Source organism: Chrysochloris asiatica, unplaced genomic scaffold (genome assembly GCF_000296735.1).
Source record: "Chrysochloris asiatica unplaced genomic scaffold, ChrAsi1.0 scaffold00006, whole genome shotgun sequence".
NCBI classification, from domain to species: domain Eukaryota; kingdom Metazoa; phylum Chordata; class Mammalia; order Afrosoricida; family Chrysochloridae; genus Chrysochloris; species Chrysochloris asiatica.
The window spans coordinates 12,503,112-12,524,911 of NW_006408524.1; the positions used below are offsets into that span (position 1 = coordinate 12,503,112).

Below are 21,800 nucleotides of genomic sequence, written 5' to 3' on the forward strand. Positions count from 1 at the left end.
ACAAGCTGCAGGGAGAGAGGAGTCAAAACACTTGTACGAAGACATGGCTGAAGTGGACTCAGAAGAGCCCTGCCTTGTTGTCAGAGGATTAGGTAGACAGAGCTGCTTAGAAGAGGCAGGGAGAACTTAATGCAGTAGGCCTGAAGGCCACCACACCTATCAGTAATAATCAAGCCAACCGATTCTGACTCTTAGCCACCCTGTATAAGATTTCTGAGACTGTAAATTTTTATGGGAGCAGACAACCTCATCTTTCTCCCTTGACTAGTGTGTGACCTTGCTGTTAGCAGCCCACCATGACTCCTTGAATAATAAAAATGGTGGATCTTTAAGAAAGTCCCTTCCTGCTACCCTGTAGGGTTACTCTAGTGCCCTCTGTTGGTGAAACGTCACATTTCCCTAGTTGGCAAAGGAGAAATGTCTTGAGGAACCAGTGCCAGTGTTATAAAACTAGGCAAAAAGGAAAACGGCTTTCCAGTTGAGAGATAACAAGTTGATTGTGTTTTTAGTTTTTAAAATCTATTATAAATAATGCTGCAGTGGACATTTTTTGTGAAACATCTGCATCTCTGCTATTCCTGTAGCATAAGTTCATAGAATTTTATTTGAAACATTTTTAAGGCTTTCATTATACATTGCAAATCATCTACCAAAAATTTTGTCTCTGTTTACATGTCCTTCAGCTAAGTAAGAAAGGAAAGGCAGACATTGTCATCATAGAAATGATTACTGATTGTTGTTGTTATATGCCATCAAGTCAGTTCCGACTCATAGCTACCCTGTTTAGGGTTTCCAAGGGGCAGTTGGTGAGCTTTGAACTTTATGGTTCAAACAACCTTGCAATCCAGCGAATTAACCCACGGTGCCATACCAGGACAGCTGTTCTGAACTTGACTTCATCTAACCAGTTGTTAAATTGGCGGCAGGACTTAGATACGCAGTCTGATGGTTGTAACTTGCACTGTCCGTTCGTAACTGCCAAGCACTGAAATGATGGGAGTGGTTGTGTGTTCCTGAAGTCCTCTATCACCTTTGCCCAATTTTCCTTACTCGACTCCCTACCTGCTCTCATTCACTGTTGCTGACAGTTCTTTCCCTAAAACATTCCCTTCATCATATTAGGTACCGTGTTCAAAAGTCTTAAATGTTTCCCCGTTATGTACTATGTTGATAGTTTTGGGGAGTAGTGTAGAAAAGAGAAGTGACTTTTTGAGCTGGGCTTTTTGTCTCCAGTCTGTTGATGCAGCTATTGAAGTGAATTGATTTGCTCATGGTCACATGGTAAGTTAATCATCCCAGGAACAATCTTTGACTTTCTTCCTTCCATTCCACCATATTTTGCCGACTACTCAACCACTCTTGGTCCATCAGCCTCTCTCCCTAACTAGTTCTCCCAGTAGCCCCCATAGTGAGGGATTTTACTAATGCATGACCTCATTCCCTTAATGCATATTACACTGTGCCTTTGCTGGTATTGGTCCCACTGTCTGGGATGCTAAAATCAACTCTTTTTGCTTCTGTGCTCATGAAGACTGCCTTGACTTCAAGGCTGAGTCAAAAACTCACATCTAAACAATTACCTTTGAAAAAATGTCCCCTTTAGTACAGTGGAAAAACTCTTATTCCATTGGAGTCAGTAGATTCTTACCCAGTGGCATAGCTTGATTTTGACTGTGAATGTTTGGTCCTGAGGACTGGATTCCAGGTGCAGACAGGTCTGTGTACAATTCTTCAAGGTGAAATGTGGCTCAAGATACAGCAATGGCCCAGTCAGGTGAAATAATTCCTTATTTTTAACAAACCCGTTCACTAGAGCATCTAATAATGTGTGTTCCTTTAAGGTAAGCTTATTCTGATGCAGAAAAACATATTGTTCCTTATCACCATCTTCTACAAATGGTTGACTAAAACACTGAGGGGAACAGGTAGTCTCCTTTTGTACTTCCCCTCTGGCTCAATATCATTCAGGAGACTACAAGGACTCCCTGGGGCTGCCAACGCCCCTTTTCTTTGCTTCTTTCCACCCAGATTTTATTACAGGTTGAAGGAGAGCAAACCATTCATGCCAGCCAGGCCCTCCACCTTCTCAGTGTGTATCTACAGACCACACATAGGTAGCTACCAGGTAGCACTTAATCCTGCCGCCATTTGTTGTTGTTCTTTTGGTTTTGAGACACAACTGAGTGCTAGGAAAAGTCAAACAATTAAAGAAAATAGAATCCAGTTAAAACTTAAAAAAAAAAAAAAAAAAAAAGCATCCATGACATCAAGAACATCATACAGGAAGAAAGCAAAAGATCATTATAAAGAGAGGAAAGAAGACAAAAAAAAAAAAAAAAAAAAAGCATCAATCAAATAAGTTGCCATTGAATCAACTCTTAAGCTGTAGCGACCCTTGTGTGTCGTAATAGAACTGTGTTCCATAAGATTTTCAATGGGTGATTTTTTTGCAAAAGTAGATTCCAAGGACTTTAGGTGGACTTGGAACATCCAACTTTTTGGTTAGCAACTGAGCACATTAACCTTTTGCACCCCCAAGGAATTACTAGAATCCAATTATTGTTGCTGTTAAGTGCCATTGAGTTGGTTTCGACTCATAGTGACCCTGTATGGGGTTTCTGAGTAGTAGCTGATGGGTATAAACTGCCGACTTTGTGGTTTGAAGACCAGTGCTGATCTTACAGTGCCATACCAAGAGTCCTAGAATCCACTTGCTGTTGTTAAGTGCTGTCGAGCCGGTTCTGACTCATAGCGATTCTGTGTAGGCTTTCCGAGGAACGGCTGGTGAATTTGAACCTCTGATCTTAAGATTCAAACCGACCTTGCAGCGCCACACCAGTACTCCATTTAGAATCCATTTAGGATTATGAAAAAAAGAATGGATTATAATAAGTCAAATGACCACTTCAGTTTGTGGGTAGGGAGTGGCAAGAATCTTGCCCTTGGAGATAAACAACGATGGGGAGGCCAAAACTTCTATACAGTTAAAACTCTCTGCCACCTTCTTCCTCACCCCAGCTCTCTGACTTTTGTTTCTGGCTTTGGGGGTGTTATTTTAGGGTGTATATAATGTAGCTCCTCAAATGTCAGACCTGCAGCCTTCTGTCTGGAGGCATTGCTCTGTAACCTAGCGACCAATGGATCCTATACTATCCCTCACTTGCTTTGTTCAGCTGGAAGATGTGAAGTTCAAGTAAATGGAGACATAAAGGCCAAAAGGCATCAGGTCTGCAAGCAAAAATCAGTCTTTGCAGTGAGGAAATAATGGATATGAATGTTGTTGTTGTTGTTACGTGCCGTCGAGTCGGTTCCGACCCATAGCGACCCTGTACAGGGTTTCCGAGGGTGTAAATCCTTACAGGAGTAGAAAGCCTCATCTTTCTCCCGCGGAGCAGCTGGTAGTTTCGAACCGCTGACCTTTAGGTTCGCAGCCCGATTCGTAACTACTACGCTACCAGAGCTCCTTAATGGATATGAATAACAGCATCATTTTGTAGGAATACATCCAGAAAGAGACTTTCTCCCATCTGAAGAGACAAAGAGATGGACAAAGAAGACAGGAAGAGAGACTCAGTCAAGGAGACAGACTCTGGAGCCGCCTGCCCTCTAGGGCCTGGAAGCTAGGGGCTGTTAGTGTCTCCTCCCCTTGACTCTTCTTTTCTTCTTGCTAATAGAAGTGGGTAAATGGAATTGGGAATTTTGCCAAATAATAATACTTACTTTGTGTAGCTTGAAAGTTGCCATGCTGAGAAAAACAAATTTAAGGGGGAAAACTATGATAACAGTGACATTTTTCTGCAGGATCTTATTGTTCAGTTCACATAGAGGCTACTTCGATGCTCCAGTTTTGTAAAGGAACACAAAGACATCCCATTGAGACGGCTGTGAATGTTAGGGGCTAGTACTATTGGGTATGAGTGACTATGACAGTAGGGCTTTCATTGGGCCATTTGTCATTCTTCTTGTACATTGTGTGCAATCAGGGCATTTCCCTGCAGAAATAAATGTTCTCTCTGCTTCTTTTCTCTTCATTTTCGAGGAGCTGCCATAAGTCTTATTTGCCCTGACTCAAATATATTAGTTTTATTACCTTGCATTTGGTATACTTGCTCCAAATGTATTGGGTAGTCTGTCGAATTAGACTGTAGCAATGGTCAAATTTGTGTATTAGAATTGCTTGGCGTCATAGTGAAAGTGGAACATCGCACATCTCTGATTCAGTGATGGGGGGGAGGAAGCTACAGTGTAATATACACTCATGCTGACTGACCCAGAAGCAGGTTATCTGAAGATCGTGGAAGAAATGGAGAATTAAAAACTGAACTCCAGAGAGAAGCATGTTGCAGTTTCTTGGTTCAATGAGTTCATGGATACTCTCCATTTCTGCAGACTCCATTATGTGGCGGTGTAAGATCCGCACAGGACTGTTAGCCACAAGGTCGTCAGTTCAAACCCTCCATCTGCTCCTTGGACAACCTACACAGGGTTGCTATGAGTCAGAACTGATTCCACAGCACTTAACCTATATAGAGGGATTGGGGCTTTTGACCATTTTGTTTTCCTTCCCTACAAATGTTTATCTATATCCAGTGATGTTCTTTATCCACACTGAGAAAGGGAGTGCTGCCTCAGGTGAATGCGGCTTTCTAAGTCTCAGCACAACCTCCTCACAGACAAAGTTGAATTGTTTACAGCTCACTGCAGCAAGATCACAGTTCATTCAGAGAAGCAAATCGAGTTGCTGCTTTCTGTAGAGTAGGTTCCACCTTGCAGCACTGAATCATTCCTGGTCCTGTACCACCGTCACGATCATTGGTCAGCTCATTGAGCTTCCTTTGTTTTTGTTGACCTGCTACTTTACCAATCAAAATGTTCTTTTCTAGCAATCTTGTCAAAACTAGTAGGAGATATACACAAATTGTTCCCAATTTACGATAGGGTTCCAGTCCATTGACTGTGCTAAGTTGGTTCGGATGCAAGTGAAATAACTCCCTGTTTGTTTTTGTGGGGGGGAGGGGGGAGAGAGGTGGTGTGTGTTAATTATTACTACCTTTTATTATCAGTAAGTTTGGTGACAAAGTGATTAAGTACTTGGCTGTTAACTGAAAGATTGGTATTTCGAACCCGCCTCCCACACCATCAGAGTAAGATGTGTCAGTGTGTGTCTATAAAGATCAGTCTTAGAAAACCCATGGCATGAGTCTACCATGTCTTATGGGGATACGATGAGTCAGAATTATTTTGACGGCTAGGAGTTTGGTTTCTGTTTCTTATCTTTGTAAATCAAATGTTTATTTGTATTTGGTGGTTGGGACCATTACATGTGAGTCATTTATGTAGTTCAATACACACATGCATCTGTACATAAAAATACACAAATCATAAAAATTTACTCTGATGATGAAAGATAGTTGGAATATGTTGGTATTTTTTGGGGGGGAGGCATGGGTGGGTAAGATAGGAGTAAGGAGTTAAGGTTAGGGGTGGGCCTTGTTGTTAATTGCTGTCAAGTCATTTCTGACTCATAGCAAACATTTATAGGGTTTCTGAGGAGGAACTGGTTGGTTTGAACCACCAACCTTGAGGTGAGCTTGTTGATGTTGTCGTGGTGCCATTGAGTCGGTACTGACTCATAGCAACCTGGTGCGCAACAAAACACTGCCTGCTCTGGGGTCATCCTCACAGTTGTTGCTACGCCTGAGCGAGCCCATTGCTTCCGCCACTGTGCCAATCCATCTCATTCGAGGTCTTTCTCTTTCTCCGACCCTCTACCCTACCAATCATGATATCTTTCTCCAGTGACTGGTCCCTCTGGATAATATGTCTGAAGTATGAGAGATGAAGTCTGGCCATCCTGTCCTCCAAGGAGCACTCTGGCTGCACTTCTTCACAACACAGATCTATTTGTTCTTTTGGCAGCCCATGGTACTTTTAGTATTCTCCTTCAATATCATAAGTCAAATGCATCAGTTCTTCTACGATCTTCCTTATTCACTGTCCAACTTTCACATGCATATGAGGTTATTGAGAATATCATGGCTTGGGTCAGGTGTACCAGAGTCCTCAAACTGACATCTGTGCCCTTCAGTACTAAAGAAGTCTTGTGCAGTCTTGTGCCTAATGCAATACGTCGTTTGATTTCTTGACAGCTGCTTTCATGAGTGTTAATGGTTGATTCTAGCAAAATGAAGTCTTTGACAACTTCAATCTTTTCTCCATTTATCTTGATGTTATTTATTGGTTCCGTGGTGAGGATTTTTGTTTTCTTTACATTGAGATACGACCTATATTGAAGGCTGTGATCTGTCATCTTCATCGGTAAGTATTTTAAGTCCTCTTTACTTTCAGCAAGCAAGATTGTCACTGAGTCTTCCTCCAATCCTGGTGCCATGTTTTTCTTCATATAACCCAGTTTCTCAGATTATTTGCTTAGCATATGGATTGAATAAGTATGGTGAAACCTTTTCCTAATTTTAAGGTTAGCAGTCCAGTGCTTATCTTGCAGCACCATACCAGGACTCCTAGCTAGGCCTAGGAATTCATTTATTGTTTGTGTTAGGAGTAAGGGTTGGACTAGGGCTAGAAGTAAGGCACAGTGTAGTTTTTAGGGTTGCACTTAGGTTTATTTATATTCATTTATTTACTATTTTCCCTTGAAATGTGTTTGATTTCCTCTTCATTTAGAAGTGCTATACCCATGTTATTCCTTCTTTTACCATATAGGGTTTTTATTTTTTATTATTGTTGTATCCCTGGTTCTTTATTTTCAGTCCTGCAGATATGTTTTACTTTGCATATTTCTGTTTCTGGGCTGAATCTAGGTGACATTGTGAATTTTGTTAGTCTTAGGTCGTTGTCTGCTGTTGTTGTTTATCTTTCTCAAAAAAACTCCCTTTAGTATTTTTTGTAAGATTGGTCTAGTTTTTACAAATTCTTCAATTTCTGTTTGTCTGAAAATGACTTACTTTCTCCTTCATACTTGATTGACAGTTTTCCTAAGTCTATGATTCTTGATTGGTAGCTTTTTTCCTCTTTCTTTCAGAGATTTATATATGTCATTCCATTGTTTTCTTGCTTGCAAGGTTTCTTCTGAGAAATCAGAGCTTAGTTTTATTAGTTCTCCCTTATAAGTAACTTATATGAAGAAGAAAGTGGTATCAGGATTGGAGGAAGACTCATTAATAACTTGAGATATGCAGATGACACAACCTTGTTTGCTGAAAAAGAAGAGAACTTGGGCTTATAATACTTACTGTGAAGATCAGACAGACCACAGCTTTCAGTATGGATTGCATCTCAATGTAAAGGAAACAGAAATCCTCACAACTGGACCAATAAATAACATCAGGGTAAATAGAGAAAAGGTTGAGGTTGTCAAACACTATTTTTCTTGGGTCCACAATCAACTCATGGAAGCAGCAATCAAAAAATCTAAACAACATATTACATTTGGTCAATCTGTTGCAAAAGATCTCTTTGAAGGATTCAAGAGCAAAGATATCAGTATGAGGCCTAAGGTGCCCCTGACCCAAGCCATGGTATTTTCAGTCCCTTCATATGCATATAAAAGTTGGACAATGGCAGAAGAATCGATGCATTTGAATTATGGTGTTGGAGAAAAATATCAAAAGTACCATGGACTCCCAGAAGAACAAACAAATCTGTGTTGGAAGAAGTTTATCCAGAATACTCCTTAGAAGCCAGAGTAGTGAGACTTCATGTCTCATACTTTGGACACATTATTAGGAAGAACCAGTTCCTAGAGAAGGATATCATGCTTGGTAAAATGGAGGGTCAGAGAAAAGAGGAAGACCCTCAAGGAGATGGAGTCAAACCGTGGCTGTAGCAATGGTCTCAAATGTAGCAGTGATTGTCAGGATTGCGCAGGGCCCACCAGTGTTTTGTTCTATTGTACTTAGGGTCACTATGAATCAGAACTGACGGGATGGGACCTAACAGCAACAGCAGCCTCAGAATCCGATTCTTTGGGTTTAAACTTACTTCCTCTGTGCTGAATTTTATCTGTGACTTGATATACAATCAATACATTTGGGACCCAGCATAAAATTCTTTATAGAAACAATTGAAAATGACTCAAGTGAGAATAAATGAAATCACAGTGTCCGTTATATAGAGTCTTTGCAAGGTTATATTTGCCTTTGTTCTTTAGCAAGTATCTACTTGAAAATTTACAAACTCTCTTTTTTTTTTTTCTTTTCCAGAATCGCAATGAGATAAAAAATGGCACTATCCTTCGGTTAACCACATCTCCAGTAAGTGGACATTAGTTCATAGATTTCTACCCAACTCTTTGCATTCCAGTTCCTCTGTATTTAATTATGAGATATTAATTTTTCAGATTGACATTCATGCAATCTAAAAGCTTTCTGGACTGTCTTCCCATGCAGATTCCTGATTTGCATGGATGTCTCTCTTTTCCTTTCTCGCTACAGTCTCAAAAGACTTTATTCTGTGATAAAACAAGGTTGGTGGATTATGGAACCTGTAAGAGTAGGGTTCGGTGGCCACCTTAATGATTCTCACACTTTAGATGGCATGATTCCACTTTAATGATTGATTTTGCCCATCTTCCCATACATCTCCTCAAGCAAATTCAAATAACAAAGAAAGCAGATAAACCCAGACAGCCTATCATTGCTTTATAGAGTGGGCAAAAGAGAGAGAAAGAATTTGAGACAGAGAGTGTATATAGCAGAGTCCATGAGAGAGAGAGAGAGAGAGAGAGAGAGAGAGAGAGAGAAAGGTAGCGGGAAAGAGAGGAGAGAGAGTTATCTTAAGCCTTTTTTATAGCTTTGGTCAGTTTTTATGCCAATGCATAAAAATATGACAGTAAATTCTAGATAAAACACTATAAAATACTCCAATAAAATCTGCTAAACTAGATGCTATTGTGTATTTAGACTCCGTTAACTGATTTTTGTCATGTGTCTCCGGTCTTTTTAACCTGGCCTGTAGATACTTGGGGTGTTAACATTAGCATATTTAAACTATTTAAACTACACTATTTTTTAGCTCATTTTAGTGCTTTTCTAAATAAAATAGTCTGTATAAAATACACCAAGTGTTACTATTTTCACTCTGCGTATGTGATGAAAATTGTGTTTAGCCATCACTTTCATTTTCCACCGAAGCCAAGTTGCAGACTAAAAATAAATTAAAAATTGGCAAAAGCATCTGGCTACAATTAAACTGTGGGTACTGTAACCACCACAAATTCTTCTTGCAAATTACATTAGAGAGGCTTAAAAACTCTTCAGCTTTTTACCCAATAACATATTGAACCTAAACACAGTAAGAAACTCAATAGAACGCATTTTTGGAGTTGGGTAGGTGGTTTCATGATGCTTCCTTTTCCACTGAATGGGAATGATAATTTATACTCACTTTCCAGTGAATATATTATGAGCTGAGAGGTTTTTGTCTGACTTAACATCGATCTTCTTATTGTCATCAGCATAAGTTAGAGACACTATGAATGATCTTTGCAGACTATTATTTCATTGGGTTCTTGTAGTTTGTATTTATTCTGTAAAAACTACTCATCTGCCCACTGAGGAGAAAGAATACACCTTGACTATAATTTCATCTTAGAATTAGACACACTCAGCTTTTTTTTAACTAGACTTTCTCTAAGCCAAGGAAAGGGTCAGTTCTCTTGTTTAATCACCCTGTGTTCAAGAACAAAGTTTCCCCAATGGAAGTCATTCCTTGAGAGATGCGTAAGTGTTTGGCAGGATGTAACTCTTCAACATCCTGAAAGTGAATAGTAGCGGGTCAGTCCACAACAGAGACAATGGGGTTTGTTCTTCAGATAATCACCCCCATATTCCCATCATGGCTTAGTGGAAAGAAGCTATCACTTGTAGAAGCCAGTGTAAAAGACAATAGTACAAGCCAGTAGTTTGCATGACATTTTCTATAAAACATTGGTCCCCAAACCTAAATCAGTTGTGGTGCTTTAAAAATGCTGACAACTGGGAAAGGGGTTCCAGGAATCTGCATTTTAAGTGAGTGACAGGTGGTTTGACTGTAGCCACAGGGTCTTGTTATTATTGTCAAGTGCTGCTGAGTCAGTTCAGCCTCATAGGGACCGTTGGGTTTTGTATTTATTCTGTAAAAACTACTCATCTGCTTACTGAGCAGAAAGAATACACAAGGGTCATAGGGAGCCTTGGGTTCCCAGACTCATTGGGTTTCCAATGAGCGGCTGGTGAGTTTGAACTACTGACCTTGCAGTTCAAATGACTGTACAGTCTGACACATTTGTCCACAGCGCTACACCAGGACTTCTAGAGGGAGTCAGATGGCTCTGTTGGAGGGTGTAGGCTACACAAGATTGCCCTCGCTTCTGACACCCGATGTTAAGTTTGGAAAGACCTGCTCTCATCCAACTGATGCTGACTCATCGACACCCTGTATAACATAGAACTGCTTTTAGTGTTTCTTAGATTTTAAATCTTTACATATTCTCCCATGGAGTGGCTAGTGGGTTTGAACTGCCAACCTTGAGGTTAGCACCCCAATACTTTACCCATGACACCATCAGAGCTCCTTAGATGTAAGTATTTTGTTGTCAAATGTTGTACACTTAGTTCCAACTCATAGTGACCCTATTTCCAAGGAGATGTTGATGGATTTGAATTGCTGACCTTGTGATTAATAGTTTCATATCAGTCCTAAAACCACCCGTAAGTTTGATAATTTACTAGAAAGACACACATAACTCACTGAAAGCTGTTATACCCAACCATTATGATTTATTTCAGCTCAACGATGCAGACTAATATCATCCAAAGGAAAAGATGCATAGAGCCGTGCATGGGATGGGGGTGGGGGGCGGGTGTCCACTGGGAAATTTCTGTTGTTCTCCTGCTGTAGCATCAGTACACACTACTCTACTAGTTTTGATGTGACAATGCACACACCCAATATTACTTGTAAGGGACGCTCACCTCAGTTTTGCTGTTCCAAGTTTTCATTGTTTCGTTTTGTGTTAAATGTGGTTAAGTCAGATCCATCTCATTGTGACCCCATGTAGGGTTTCTGTGGAGCAGTTGGTGGGTTTGAACAGTCAATCTTGCAGCAATCAGCGTAGTACTTATCCTACAGTTTCACACCCAGACTCTGAAGTTTTTCTTTAGAACACCATAATGCACAAATGATTGATTGGTTGATCTCAGCCTTTAGGTTGCTTGGAAGCAGGACTGAAAGTCCCAACATCCCCATTCTAAGTCACATGGTTGATCTTTAAGGCACAGCCAGTCCCCACCCTAGGAATCCTGGGTATGGACAGCCAAACAAAGATGACATGGATTACTTTCCACAAGTTCAGGGAAAAGGATGAACCTGTTTTAGAACAAAGCTTAATTCTTTACTACACACATGAATCATTCACATGTTAAATCGTTTTCCATCTCATAAACATTTTGAGAATATAGCCAAGAACATACCAGGGGAATGTCTGCAAACATGCCTGAGCCTCAGAGTAGTTGAGGGTTGGGGAAGTTTCAGATTGTAAGACTGAGTGTCTTCTCTATCTACCATGGTATTAGCATCTGTGGAAATGGAAGCTGAGGTCACACATTGTATGAAGCAGATTTTAAAATACTTTTGGCTCTTCTTCCTTTCAGAAGACCCTTGGATTGACCATTATTTTTTTGTGGGTTTTTTTTGACCATTGTTTTTTGTTTTCCTGAAATTTTGGTCTAAAGAAGTCCATACAATGAATATGTTTATTGTCTTAAATTGGGGAATGCCTCTCTAGGCAAAAAATGTTGGTAAATCTGACTGCCAAAAAGCGAAGATCCCACAAACTCTTGTTTGGGAAGAACGCCATAAGCATAAGTGGAGGAAAACAAAACAAAACAAAGCCAAAACCAGTTGATAAATTTAAAACAGTAACAAAACCTAAACCAAACCCATTGCCATCACAACGAATTCCCTTTCTTCTCGACCCTGTAGGACCTAGTAGAAGTACACCATAGGGTTAAAGTCTGTAATTTTTTGGAAACAGACAGCCACATCTTTCTAATATACAGTTACTGATGGGTTTGAGTGCTTAGCCACTGTGCCTGCCACCAGAGCTCTTTTGTATGATACATGTTTTTGTTGTTGTCATCAAGAGTCATTGAGTCATTTCTGACTCATAGGGATCCTGTAGAGGATTTCCCAGGTGTGGCTAGGTTTGAACTAATGACCTTGTGATTAGTAGAGGACTAAATGCTTTAATTTGCAGGATTTCCTAAGAATAAATGAACAGCTTACTTGAGAAAGAGGTGCCAAAATATATGACAAGAAATTCAAAGACAAAAAGAAAAAACAAAACCCACACATGGCCGGTATACATATAAAAAATATCTCAACGTATCTCTTGTTGAGTGCCATCAAGCCAGTTCCAACTCATAGCGACCCTGTGTAGGGTTTCTGAGGAATGGCTGGTGGGTTTGAACCACTGACCTTGTGTATAGCATTCCGGGTCCTATCCCATAGTGCCATACCAGGACTCCCAACACCTCTCTTAAAGAGATGGAAATCTCCATTTCTAAACAATTGATGTGTGAGGAGAAGTTCCTGTTGGGTCCTGAATATAAAATATATAGCGGGTTTTTTGAGGGCAATTTTGGCTTTATCAGCCAAGTTTAAAACGTTCCCCCGGGTGCCTCAAATGGTTTGTGTTGGACTACTAACCTATAGGGTTTCTGGTGTGGTGCTGTAGGATAAGCAGTCGGCTGACAATCGCAGGTCAGCAGTTCAAACCCATCAGCTGCTCCTCGCAAAACCTTTATCGGGTCATGATGAGTTGGAACTGACTCAACGGCATTTACCAACACCAACCACCGCTAACCTAAAGGTTGGTGGTTCAAATTCATCCTAGTCTAGGAGCATCTCAGAAGAAAGACCTGACCAAGTGCTACAGTCAAGATTACAACCTAGAAAGTTCTCCTTTGTTGGATTGGGCTGCTGTGAGTTGAAAATTAACGTGACAGTACCTAACAGTAACAAGTCCTGGCGTGAGGTAAGCACTAGACTACAGTGTCGGTTTGAACCTCAAGTTTAACGGTTCAAGTCTACCAGCTGCTCCTCGGAAACCTTATGCGGGTTGCTCTTAGTCAGAACCTACTTGATGGCATTTAACAGCAACAGACAGATAAATAGTATCATAAAGAGATACAGTATCACAGAAGGTGACTCATAATGTCCCATGTTAAGATCATCTCAGTAGTCCAATCTTTAGATTTCTTTCTTTTATTTTGATTATAGTTAAGTTTGTACTCTGGTATGGAGATGTAGGATAAGCACTTGACCGCAGTGTTGGTTTGAATCACGAAGTCAGTGGTTCAAACTTACCAGCCACTCCTCGGGAGCCCTATACAGGGTGTTTATGGGTCAAACCGTCTTGACAACACTTAATCACTACAACAACAATTAGGTTTATTTATGTATTTTTAAGCACTTTTAATTGAAGTGAAGGTTTACAGAATAGAGTATCAGTCCCACATTCAACAAATCATACATTCATGTCATTACAGTGATTACAATCCCCTCCTGGTACCCTCAGTTAACAGTGTTAACCTCTATCCACTCCTCCTTGTGTCTTCTGCTACCTTCATCTTTCCTCTACCAAGCTCCATCCTGTTGTATACTGTTTTCCCCTTTAGATTTTGAAGAGCCCTTTTATATATAGCCTGAAGTCTTCTTGCCTTACTCCTCATGTTGGCCCTTGTGAGCAGAGTAAATAAAACTGCTATGAATAAGCTCTATTGTTTCTTTGTCAGTTATGAGCATAATCCTCCCTTCCCGTCCTTTCTTATATAGAATTCTCTAGGTCAGAGGGCCTGACCACACTGATTTTTGATACTAATTACACTGACAATAAGAAAAATGGTATTATTTCTGTCACTCTGTGGTTTCAAGTTAGCAGAAAATTTTAACAATTGTTAAATTAATTCAAAAATTAATAACATCTTAAATCAGTTTTTTTCTACTGGTCTGGGAAACAAAAATTAGGATTTTAAGATAGCTTAAATTCCATTTCTTATCATGGGTCTATACTGGTAGCATTGTAGAATAAACACTGGACTGCTAACAGCAAGGTTGGTATTCAGATCCATCAGCCGCTCATTGGGACAAAGTGGAATCTTTCTGCTTCCGTTAAGATTTACAGCTTCGGGAATCCTAATACTCCACTGGCACTTAACTACAACAATAAACAGCAACCATTGCTCTTTGTGAAGGGGCCATTGATGAATTTAGGTAGTGAATTTATACCTGCAGGCTGGCTGTTGCCTGAGAACAGATTGCAGGGTAGCAAAGGAACTGGCTGGGTTTGTTATTGTAGTCCAGGCAGGGTGTCCCCGGGTGATGCAGATGAGCCTTCTACTTTTCAAAGATCACAGCCAGTGACAACTCTGTGGAGCACGACAGCAACACACATGATAGCCCCGTGAGCTGGAATCTTCATTATAACAACCGGTAGTCCAGGCTGAAAGGGAAGATGGCTTAGCCTACCTGTGTTGTAGGGATGTGGAGGTTTGAGGGTGTGTTGGGGAGGGCAAGTCCTCATGACTTCCTGAGGGATTGGCTGTGTTGAACCTTGAAGGATAAAGCCAAGATTCGCCTGGTGTTTTTTTTGGCAAGATAAACAGTGGTGCTGCTGTTCACCAGAATAGATGGCGTGGGAGGGGAAACTCAAGAATTTACATACCTATTAGAAATCATGTGGACATATCTACTAGACTGTTAGATATATTTGGGGGGCAGCCAGGAGAGATACAGGTTTGCCAATCATCACTGTATAAATTGAGTGTTGTAGCTGCTAAAATAAAGGTTGAGGGGTCTGAGTCCACCCAGAAGCACCTGGGGAGAAACACCTGGTAATCTACTTCAGTAAAGATTGCAGACATGAACACCCTGTGCACAGTTCTAATCTGGTATACATACATGCTGTCAGCATGAGTTGGAGACTACTCTATAGCAAATGGAAAGTCTTGGGACTGGATGAGGTCACCACAGGGAAAGTAGAGACGAAAGCTTAGAGCAGATTTAGAGGAGGATCCTTCCAAGAAGCCAAGAGAAGAAAATGTTTCATGGAGGAGGGAGTACTTGGGTGTTGTACAGACTTCCAAGAAGATGAGGAAGCCTGGGTGCCGGAAGTGATTCCAGGACATGTCACACACAGGTTGTTGTTCAAGCATCCTGAGAACTCTCAGTGTAGGGAGGGATGGAAACAGACTAGAATGGGAGGAAGAGAGAAGATGAGGCAAAGTGGAGGCAGCGACTCTAGACCACGCTTCATTCCAGAACTTTTGCCGAGAATGGGAACAGTGAAATGAGCTGGAGGAGAATTGGGTCTGTGGATATTTATACTGCATGTGTGTGTTTAGATGTAGAAGATGTTGGACACTGGTTGCTACTGGAAGTGATCTAGTGCTGAGACAGCCCAATAGCACAGAGAAGGGGGCACTTTTGAAATAGGGTACTTGAGAAGGCAAGGAGGAAAGAGCTCTAGAGTCTAAGGAGGAATTGGTGTTGCTAGGAAACAAGACACCTGGTCCATAGTATCTGTAGGATGGCAGACCCTGTGGATAAGGATGTTGATGCACTGGTACACTTAGAATGAGAGAGATGAAGGAACTCTTGGCTTATTTCTTTGGTTTCCTTAGTAAAATATGCGACAAGATTATCAGTGGAGGAGAAGCAGGGGTAAAGAAGATAAAGGAGGTTTAAAGTGAGAAGAAAAGATGTGAAGGGGTAATTTCGGAAAAGCATGGTAAAATACTAGGAAAGTGTAAATGGAAAGTGTAAAAAAAGTAAAATTTCTGGGCAATGTTGAGCACCCATTTGAAATTATCTGTGAAACTCCTGAGTCTAAGAACTTTGCATGGAAAGCTCAGTGGAGCACACTAATGCTCTGACACATATTGGTCACCATGAGTCAAGTCCACTTTGCCTTGGTTGTTGTTTAGTACCCAGGTGGGGTCAGCTCACACCAGAGCTGTGGGGAATGGGAGGGAGGGACCTGTTATCAGGAGACACAGGTGTATGTCTCACCTCAACTCGGTTCATCACTGCGGGACCAGGACTACAGGAGGCATTTTCAGAGGGGGTGACACTAAAAGAATGATCTGAAACTTTTGTTCAGTGTGCTCTGTGAGCACTGATGCCTGAGACCATGGCAGCCACCCGTGGGCATGGACGAGGGTGCCATGGCCCACCTGTGCAAGGTGCTGCCTCAGGAAGAGGTGGTAACAGGAACCAGGGTCCCAGCATGGTGCCAGACTGCACGACCACTGCAAAGTCCTTGATGGGCCTGATATGGGAGCATCTAGATCTGGAAGCACCATGGAGGAACCCCTCCCACCCGCCAACAACCTACCCTCCTTCTCCCACTCCTCCCCACGTGGCCTTAGCAGGACTCGGCATGGTTTGGACCAGGCGGAGGTCCATGGTGTGGTGGAATGAGGAAGCTGGCTGGGTGCTGGGGACAGCGTGACTTCTCTTACTGGGTAACAACAATCCTAGTGATGTCACCTTGCTTGTTTTCTGTTGCAAGAAGCAGCTTTTCTTTTTTAACTTTTTATTGTGAATTGAGTGAAGGTTTACAGACAAGATCATCAATTTTGCATTCAACAAATCCTACACTTTGTTTCATCTCTGTGATTACAGTCCTCTCTGTGCAGCAGTAGTTGTCCTGCTTCCTCCATGTGGTTCCCCTAAGGACTTTTTATACTTCTTATTTGGCATCATAGACCTTGAACCATGCTGTACATTTTTCAGAGATAATCTTAACTAGTATCCTCCAGAACAGAGGCGCTAAATACTTGACACATATCCTGCCGGTATGGTCCCTGTGTGACACAAATGGTTTGCACTCAACTATTCACCTAATGGAGTCCTGGTGTGGCGCTGAAAGATAATGCACCAGATCGCAAGGCTAGTTTGAAACGCAAGGTCGGCTGTTCAAACTCACCAGCTGCTCCTCAGAAACCTTTTACAGGGTCACTCTGAGTCAGAACCAACTCAATGACACTTAAAAACAACAACACACGATGCTAATGAGATCCTGGTGTGGCATTCTGGGATAAGCACTAGGCTGCTACCTACAAGACTGACAGTTCAAAACCACCAACCACTCCTCAGAAACCCTGTACAGGGTTGCTATGAATTAGAACATCCTCAGCGACATTTAACAGCAACACTAGCTTAGAGGCTGATGTTTGAGTCCAACACTGGCACTGCAGAAGACAGACTAGGTGGTCTGCTTCCGTGAAGATTGTTGTTGTTGTTGTTATGTGCCGTGGAGTTGGTTCCGACTCATAATGACCCTGTACAGGGTTTCTGAGGCTGTAAATCTTCACGGGAGCAGAAAGCCTCATCTTTCTCCCATGGAACAGCTGGTAGTTTCGAACTGCTGACTGTGACGTTAGCAGCCCAGTTTGTAACCACTACGCTACCAGAGCTCCTGTTGTTGCTATTAAGTGCTGTCAAGTTGGTTCTGACTCAGCCTTGTATAGGGTTTCTAAGGAGTGGCTGGTGAGCTTGAACCACTGACCTTGTGGTTCAAGCCGACCTTGCAGTCCAGCGCATTAACCCACAGCACCACACCAGAGTACTTTCATGATAACCTGTGGAGCACCTCTACTCTGTCACACGGGGGGCTACTATCAATGAGAATCTACCAGACAGCAATGGGTTTTCTCCCAGCAGTACCCATTTCCTGTGCCCTCTCTTAACCAGTCATGGGATAGTTTCCATCTGAGCCGAGGCTTAGGTCCCAGAACCTTTCTGTGTCCAGGACACTAGATAACCGTGCTGAGTTATTTGAATTGGTTCGAGGTGAATCTTGTCCTTTATTCTTGTAATGAGTAATACTAGAAAATACCACTTCCTATTTGGTGCAGTCATCCACTTAACTGCTAGAGTCTTGTGAATTAAACTGCTTGAAAAAGCAGTAGTAAGGCTATTTAATTTTTAATAATGTTGTTTTCCTTCTGAATATAAGCATATGTCAAAATCATTATGGAAAATTTCAAAAATGCAGCTTGCTACAAAAGAACATTTGTAGAACGTTATAATTCATAAATAACCACAGATCTTATTTGGACTTGTTTCCTTTGGTAATTTTTATGTTAATGTATATGAATACATATATACATGAATGCAGGAGCACAGTGGCTTGGTATGATAAACACTGGAATGTGAACCACAAGGTCGTCGGTTCAAGCCCACCAGCTGCTATGTGGCAGAAAGATGAGGCTTTCTACTCCCCAAAAGATGCACAGCCTTGAGGATCACTATGAGTTGGAAGAGGCTTGAAGGCACTTAACAACAATGGCAACATACATGAATATATATATAAGCTATGGTAGTGCTGTACATTAAGCATTAAGCTGCTAACCGAAAGGTTGGTAGTTTGAACCCGTCATCCACTCTGTAGAAGAAAGATGAGGCAGTTTGCTTCAAAATGTACAGCCTTGGAAGCTCTATGGATTCGTTTTAGTCTCTCATATAGAGCTGCTATAAGTTGAAATTGACTTAAAAATAGTCAAGTTTTTGGTTTGGTAATGAATGTATATTCTTATGTAGATATCCTCTGATTTGTTCTCAGAGTGAAATTTATTGAACTCTACATAAATGCCAGGACCTGTCCAGGCACTGGAGATACAGTGCCGACAAACATTGACAAGTTTCCTCTCGTCCTGGAATTTATATTCCGGATCCACACACACGTCCATATATAAATACCCTTGCTCTCACAGTCGTATGTATTTGTACCCTGGTGCTTCTTTTAATATTCCACCATGATGATGTGCCCAAACTATAATGCATTCCAGAAAAGCTTTATTTAAAATCTAGTATTTTTTATCCTATCACTGTAATGAACCCCAAACCCACCGCGATCGAGTTGATTCAAGCTGATAGTAATCTTAGAAAGGGTTTTTGAGACTAAATTTTATAGAAGCAGACAGCCTCGTCTTTCTCCCCTAGAGTGGTTGGTAGGTTTGAACTGCTGACCTTTCGATTAGTCTAACCCACAGTGTCTAAGACACAGTGCCACCACTATTGAACATTATGGTTCATTCTAATGTTTGGATATAAACATAATCCCATTTGGTCTCACATCGATATTTAAGTGCATCCTTCCAAACACACACATTCCCACACTGGAGCCTTTGGCCTTGCATATTCATGAACACCCTAGAGATGCTGTCTGTCCGTCTGTCCTTTTGCCCTTGTCCACCTCCCTGAGACAGTGGTTTCCCAGCAGCCCCTCCAGACATGCCTGGCTGTACAATAATCCTCTCTGCTTCCAGAATAGTCCCCAGCCCTCACCTTCCACGATCCTTCTTGCCAATCAGATCTCTACATACTTGTCACTTCCATAGAGAGCTTGTCTCTGGAAACTGTGCCATGTAAAGAAGACACCTGTTACTTTCTATCATCTCTCCTCCCTTTTTAGGTTTTGGGTTTTGTTCTATGACTTTTCGGGGAGCATGGTGGCTCTGTAGGGTAAGCACTGGATTGTGAACCACAAGGTTGGCAGTTTGAGCCCACCAGCCCCTCAGAGGGAGAAAGATGAGCTTTTCTGCTCCCGTAAAAAGATTTGCAATCTTGGAAACCCTAAACAGAGTCACTCTGAGTTGGGACTGACTCAACAGCTCTAAACAATGTAAGAATTAACTAATATTTAAACCCATAGGCCCAGCCTGACCTGGAGTCCTGGTGTGGCTCTGTGGGTTAATGCGCCAGACTGCAAATGCATTTGAACTGCAAGGTTGGCAGTTCAGGCTTACCAGCTGTTCCTTGGAAACCCTATACAGGGTCGATATGGGTCGGAACCGACTCGACGGCACTTAACAACAACAAACAATAACAAGCCTGACCTAGGTATAGTCCAGACTCTAACTTTAAGTCCTTACTCGTAACCCCTAAATAAATGCACTGCTGTATTGCTGTTGTTGTTCGGTGATGCCAGGTCGGTTCTGACTCATGGAGACCCTGCATAGGTTTTCCAAGGAGCAGCTGGTGGGTTTGAACCACAGATCTTGTGTTTAGCACTCCAGTGCTTATCCTACAACACCACACCAGGACTTAGAATAAACAAATAGAACTAAAAAAAACCCCAAAAAATAAACTTACCAATATTTAGTTTTTTGGGGTTTTTTTGTCTGCCTCCTGTCCCAGGAGGATAAAAAACCATTTCTTTCTCTGTTGTTAAATCCACAATGTCTGACTCAAAATAAATTTCCAAGAAATACGTGTTGAATCATTGAATAAGGGTTCAGTCTTCCATTCTGACAGGTCGTAACTTGGAATTAAGATAACTACAAAGGCTAATCTCAGTATAGGCCAAGTAAAATTACATGTAGGGCAATATTCTACAATAACTTATTTCTTTAAAAAAAAAAGTTTCGTCTAAAAATACCAATTTTTTAAATAATAAAAATTTTATTCCTACTTCCCAATAAAAGTTGTACATCCACATTATTTAGAAATTGTTGTAATGTTAAGTAGCATCAAGTCAATTCTTATTCATAATACCCTGTATAGGGCTTCTGAGGAGCTGCTGTTGGGTTTGAACCACCAACCTTGTGGTTAGTTGTCCAGTGCTTATCCTATAATGCTATAGCAGGACTCCGATTTAGGAATTAGAGAGGGCTCAAAACAAAACAACAACAACAACAACAACAACAAACTACATAGATCTACTTGTTTTGTTTCCAACTGTAAAATCATTGAATTTAAAATGTCTCACCTGTTAGATACATGTGGTAATTTGATTGGTGGTCACATCTATGGACCACCTGTACCTGACCAGGCTCCATGCTCTGTGGAATCCCAGTGAGGAAAATGAGGCCAGAGAGGTTAAGTGAAGTTCAGGACGGCCCCAGAGTTGCTATGTAAGAGAGCTGCAAGTAACCACATGGTGGTATTTCCAGCTCCACAGAGCTATCCCCAGTGCCCTCCCATGGGCCACAGAACTCACACCACTAACGTTTTGTTGAAAAGAAGAATATGATTTACTCAAAAACAAACACTGTGGGAGCGCTACACTTTTACAAAGAGTTAATAACTCTTTTAGATGCTGATTCCAAGGAAACGTATAATGTCTTCCTTGAAGGATAACGTTTGCTCAAGGAACAGAGGGCACAACATTTTGAGACACTGGGCTGAATGCAGGAGAAGGGTGAATGATTCCATAGGAACTTTTCATGCATTTAAGAACTGTGATTGCTGCAGTTTGACACAACTTGGAAGAGTCCTTATTTTATTGGAGATGATTCCCTGACTGGGACCCCAAGTCAGGGTATTGCTTTGGTATGTTGGGTTGTCACTGTTTTGGTAAATAAAGTATACTCAATTTCTATAGCACCAAACCATTAGCAGACCTGTGATTTAGCTTAGTATTGCTGTGACAAAAATACCCCAAATGGGTTGCTTTAAAGAAGCAAAGATGTACTTTCTCACCACTCTGGAGATTGAAAGTCTAAATCAAGAACTTTGTATTGATTCCTTCCTTGTTGGTAGTCCTAGTGTTGTTTGGTCCATTGGTGTGTTAGTTCTCTTGTGGTAACAGAAATAGCACAAGTGTATGGCTTTAACAAACAGAATTTTATTCTCTCACATCTTAGAAAGCTACAAGTTTAAATTCAGACTACCGGCTCTGGGGAAAGGGGCTTGTCTCCTTTAAGCATCCATAGGCCCAGCGTTCCTGGGAGATCTCCATGTGTCTTGTCTGCAGTGGTTACCTGGGTCTAGGAGCTTCACAGTTCAGGGAC

The 21,800-nt window shown here is 41.4% G+C and overlaps 1 protein-coding gene across 4 annotated transcripts in view; it reads left to right on the top strand.

Annotated features, from left to right (window-relative positions):
• ELMO1 (engulfment and cell motility 1) overlaps positions 1–21,800 on the top strand; it is a 660,529-nt gene that overhangs the window by 85,751 nt on the left and 552,978 nt on the right. For all 4 annotated transcript variants that reach the window (XM_006832125.1, XM_006832127.1, XM_006832126.1 and 1 more), the window contains exon 4: positions 8,223–8,273. In XM_006832125.1, the coding sequence (XP_006832188.1) occupies positions 8,223–8,273 (51 nt within the window). The remainder of the gene's footprint in view (positions 1–8,222; positions 8,274–21,800) is intronic.